We start from the raw sequence: 5310 nt of genomic DNA on the forward strand, positions 1-5310 counted from the left end.
CCTGTCAGTCAGAACTGAGAGAAACCGTCTTCATGGATCTACAACAAAGTCCAGATCTCAAAGAAAGATGACCAGGACGACGGAACACAGAAACATGTTCATGTGGCAGACCAAACCACAGGAAACCAGTGACCCACCTGATGGTCTGAGTGCTATAAAATGTAAAGACTGAATCATATATAATACATTTTGCCTGTACAGATTTAAGTTTAAACAGGTTTATTGCATATTATGGATAGGATGAGGGATGAAGGGATGGAAGTGGTAGAAGATGGGAGGAGAAAACAGGGTCGTTGGTAGATGGAGGAGTTCGTAGGTTGACCGGTGTCGGGAAGACTGGAGGGACGTGAGGAACCTTCTCTGTGTCTCTGTGTTTGAATGAAAGAGAGACTGGAAGCAACACAGGTGACAAAGAACAACTAATGCAGCTAAAGTAACTTTTATTATAACCAAAAGTCAAAACCAAGGATAACAATAAAGACAAAATGTGGAGGCTGGTGGTGTTGCAGCAGAGAACATTTAGAGAGATTAGCCTTGGACATAACAGGGACGAGAGAAGAGAAAACAAAAAAGAAAAGAGGATTTGAGGAGGGGGTTTGGAGGAAATGGGTTGAGTTTGAGGCGTGGCCCTTGTTCCAGAACCTGGTTATAAAACAGATTCAGGTCATTAGGCCCCAAATCCCAGAAAAATACAGCGATGGCCCTCAGAAGTGGCTCCATCATGTCGCCTTCACACTTTGTTTAAAATGAAAACGCAGAGTCGAAAACTTCAAGTTCAAACACTTTATTTTGTGCTTTTCTTCTTCAAATATTAAAGTGAATAATCTCACTTTTTGTTTTAAAAGTTTTTTATATAAATAACATTTCAAACAAATCACAATAAATGTCGCTATTTACAAAAGTCACAGGAATATTCTGAGTTATTCCAACAATAAATAAGAGTCAATTCAAAGTCTAAGTACGTCTAATTAAGAGAAACAAAACTATGAAAAGCAATCAGGGTGCACCATGTCAAGTCTTGTAAAAATGTTTAAAAACACATATACAACTGCTACAATTCATACACAATGGAAATAATGCAATCATTACAAAACACTGGGAAACTATCCACAAATGTGCACTCCCAATCCAGGGAAACAGAGATATAAGGTGCCTCAACTGCACTGTGCAAAAGGGGCGCCTGCTGTATGCAGACACCCACCCACTGAAAATAAGCTGCCAAGACAATATGTCCTGTGACGCATATTAATGCTGAGCCACTATTAACAAAAACAATCCTTTACACAGCAATGAATTCAAGTCACCAGGTTTGAAGCCGAAAATAAAAAAAGAGTTTAAGGGTTAAAGGTCACGAGCGCCTGACTAACTGTGGATGTGAGCGAAAAGCAGCTCCATCATGTCGGGCACGCACGAAGCTCGGGCCACGTCTATCGCCGTCTGCCCGCTGATGTTGGCGTGCTTCAGGTCGGACCGCGGCGCCAAGAACTCCACCACGTCCCGGTGGCCCTCACGGATGGCGATGTGGATGGGCAGGGCGCCGCTCTTGTCCGGGATGTTCACCGACGCGCCGTACTCCACCAGGACCTGAAGAGTGTCCAGGAACCCCGTCCGGGCCGCGTCGTGGACCGGAGCGATGCCGTGTTTGTCCTGCAGGTTCGGGTCGGCTCCTTTCTCCAACAGCAAGCTGGCGACCTTTGAGTTCCCCATCATCATCACCTGGAGGAGACAGAGGAAGACGAGACTCAGGACTCAGGAGACCTTTGACCTTTGTACCTGCAGCTTTATTCAATGTTTGAAACTTTGAACAATAATCTGCTGAAGAATTAAAGATTTGAACTGTCGACACTGTTAACGAGAATGTTTAAATCTGTTTGTACAATCTGTCCTTGTTTGATCAGAATCGTGAAGGTTTTATTTTAAGTGTTTCAGAGAAGTGTTGATTTATTTTGATGTTTCGCCTCAGTGGAGCTGAAAATTCATCTGTAACAAACAAACCTCCTGTCTGCATGTATGTTGATTTTGTTTGTTTGTATACCTGGAGTATTGTAACAAAATTAATTTCCCCCTGGGATTATTAAAGTATTTTTGTTCTGTTTTCCTCTTCAGGTTTGCACTTACAAGGAATCTGACTTGGTGTAAATGATGTGGAATAAACATGAAGTAAAAAATGTAAAAAAAAAACAAGTATTTATAAAAAAAAACAATATAAATACAATATATGTACAATATGTAGTGCATAAATATATAAAGTATATGAGCGGTAATAAGAGCGAGAGTTCAAATATTGAACTGTTCATTAATTAACTTTGTGGTCTGTCATGTTATTAAGAATCAGCACATTAATATCTAGATTATCTTTATAAACACAAACACTTCTCAGCATAACGACATATTTACAATATTTATGTAACTCTGCATGTCATATAAGACGTATTACTGATAATTCTGTTTACACTGTGGTCTTTTAGCTTGTATATACTTAGATTTGTATATTTTATTTTATATTTTATATGTCATGCTTATGCTGTTTGCACGGGATAAGAGGGAAACGGCATTTTAATACTCTGTATGTCGTGTACATGTAGCAGCATTGATGATAAAGGTGTATTATTTTATTTAGGACTTTATTCATCCACCTTGTGTAACAGGTGAATTTGATCAATTAAATCCATCTTATATTTTATTTTAAGTTGAGTTGAGTTGCTTTACAGGCATCTCTATTTAAAAACATAATTATAAACTTTTAATGTTTGATTTTAGTCTAAAGTAAACACACAAACAGCTGATGTCACACTGTGTGTGTGTGTGTGTGTGTGTGTGTGTGTGTGTGTTCTGTCTAACGTACTCTCTGTGCAGTGTGTGTGGTGTGAAACGTATCCGGTTCTCCGGTTCCCCGGTTCTCCGGTTCCCCGCTCACCTGCAGGGCGGTTCTCCCGAACTCGTTGCGGGTGTCCGGGTGCACTCTGCACTCCTCCAGGATCCGCTGCACCTCTCCGGTGTTCCCCTTGGCTGCCGCCGCCGTCAACGCTTTACCGGCATCCATCTGACTGAGGACCATCGTACACCGTGCGTGTCCGTGCCTGCTCGGTGTAAACACAGACGGTACCGGTAAACACAGACGGTACCGGGGGGTCGGTTACTCACAGGAAGGCTACAGCTAGCTACTACTACAGCCTCGGTAACGCTGCCGCCATGTTCTGTGGCCGTTACCGTGACGTTACATCAGGTAATCCGGTAACTAAACGTACTTTTAAAACACAAACAAACTGCCGGTTTACCGGGAGTGACGTCAGCTCAGCGTAACAAACAGTTAGCATCCCGGCTAACCGCTAGCGTTAAAAAAACAGAACAAACGGCTCCTTCGAGCTGTTCGAACCGAACTTACCTGGTTCGGTTCCGTTAAATCCAAAAACGTCGCGGTGAGTTTCCAGCCCCGCCGTTAGAAGAAGAGCGGTAAATTTCAAAAGCGGTGCAAACGGCGCAGCTTTACCGACATTACGAGACACTTTGCGCGCTGAGTCTGTCCCGAGAACTACAATTTACAAACATTGGAGAGAGACACACGCCGACCAATCACAGCCCGCCCGGAGGGTGTCACTGCGCCATATATGGCGAAAGAGGCGGGGTTACAACTCTGGTTACTACGCTATCACTGTGGTAACAGCAGGCGAGCGGACCAATCAGAGGCCGCGGCGAAGAAAGCGGGCGATTCGTAATGTGTTGACGTGCAGGGAGGCAGTTCATTCACATTTCTGACCTGTGTGTGTGTGTGTGTGTGTGTGTGTGTGTGTGTGTGTGTGTGTGTGTGTGTGTGTGCGGGAAAAGGCGGGTCACGTTTTTAATTTAGGCGGAATTTGTGCGGCTGTGATTGCGCAATGCACGGCTGCAACTTTATATTCAGAGTATATTATTTATAGTTTGTATGTCTTGTATAGTCAAGTATTTATTATGCGTATACTATATATCATATCACGTCTGTGTATATATATACATATATTTATACATATGTACATATTATATATTACAGTTCTGTATGTATGCACACCTTGCACAATATATGACACATTGTGTATCTATATATCTATATATTGTGTATTTATACTAGGACTAGACTGTGTATTTATACTAGGACTCTGTATATTTATACTAGGACTAGAGTCTGTATTTATACTAGGACTAGACTGTGTATTTATACTAGGACTCTGTGTATTTATACTAGGACTAGACTGTGTAATTATACTAGGACTAGACTGTGTATTTATACTAGGACTCTGTATTTATACAAGGACTCTGTATTTATACTAGGACTAGACTGTGTAATTATACTAGGACTAGACTGTGTATTTATACTAGGACTAGACTGTGTATTTATACTAGGACTAGAGTCTGTGTATTTATACTAGGACTCTGTGTATTTATACTAGGACTAGAGTCTGTGTATTTATACTAGGACTAGAACGTGTGTTCCCATACAATGGTGCTGTATTAAAACAAAAACACAACAAGCCTTTTTTTAAATGAATAATTTCATTAAGCATTTAAATAATTTGCAGTGGTCCCACAGTAGAAACATTAAAACCAAGCTGCACACAGATTTTTAAAAACAGTTATCAGTGACATTAAATAGAGCCGGTGAAATTAAAGACATTCTTTCAGTCAGGTTAAAGTGATCATGATCGTCGCTGCTTGGACGAACACGCAGTCAGTCCTTCAGGGTTTACACGTTGGTCCTCAGCTGGTAGTCGAATAAAAAGAGAATGAGTAATGTATTGACTTCATACATCTGTGTGTGTCTGTGTGAACAACACGTCACAATGTTTACCTCCCTCTGCGTGATGTATCGGACCCACGGTAAAGCCTGATACCGTTTTTTTTCAATGATCTTCATGTATGCGCACCTGGTGAGGAAAACAGAGAGACGCAACACGTCGGGGCAAGTTTAATGTGATCACCAATTAAAAAAAATCAGGTTTGCCATCTGAGCTCTCACATGAGCGACTTGACTACCCACAGGGCTCTACCTGTAAACGCCCTGATGCCAGGCGTCCTTAAAACACTGATATAAGCGTGATTTAACGCCTCAGATCCAGATCCACTCGACGATACACAGGCCATATTTGTGGTCTGACATTAAACGAGAGCCTCAGCAAAACACACACACCTATATGCCACACACAACACACCACACACCTGTATCCAGACACGTGAAGTACGGGATTCAAATTTGACAGTGATGGGAGGTTTGCCCCGAGCTCGCTGTTCTCCACACTCGGCAAGACCAAAATGAGCTCTCATGAGAAACTCTTTACC

At 41.9% G+C, this 5310-nt stretch overlaps 1 protein-coding gene across 1 annotated transcript; it reads right to left on the reverse strand.

Annotated features, from left to right (window-relative positions):
- Window positions 1-768: 768 nt before the first annotated feature.
- Window positions 769-3594, reverse strand: cdkn2d (cyclin-dependent kinase inhibitor 2D (p19, inhibits CDK4)). Its single transcript, XM_019274245.2, has 3 exons — window positions 3386-3594; window positions 2918-3080; window positions 769-1716 (listed from the first exon to the last, which is right to left on the reverse strand). Exons 2-3 carry the CDS (start codon window positions 3056-3058, stop codon window positions 1363-1365), a joined length of 495 nt encoding a protein of 164 aa, XP_019129790.1. The 5' UTR covers window positions 3059-3080; window positions 3386-3594; the 3' UTR covers window positions 769-1362.
- Window positions 3595-5310: the final 1716 nt, after the last annotated feature.

This window comes from Larimichthys crocea, chromosome X, assembly GCF_000972845.2.
Source record: "Larimichthys crocea isolate SSNF chromosome X, L_crocea_2.0, whole genome shotgun sequence".
NCBI classification, from domain to species: domain Eukaryota; kingdom Metazoa; phylum Chordata; class Actinopteri; family Sciaenidae; genus Larimichthys; species Larimichthys crocea.

Bases quoted from the DNA above. Each gene is read 5' to 3' on its own strand.
- cdkn2d (XM_019274245.2), bottom strand. From the start codon at position 3,058: ATGGTCCTCAGTCAGATGGATGCCGGTAAAGCGTTGACGGCGGCGGCA. The intron at 1,717-2,917 runs GTGAGCGGGGAA...TGTCTCCTCCAG, and splicing joins TCGGGAGAACCGCCCTGCAG to GTGATGATGATGGGGAACTC.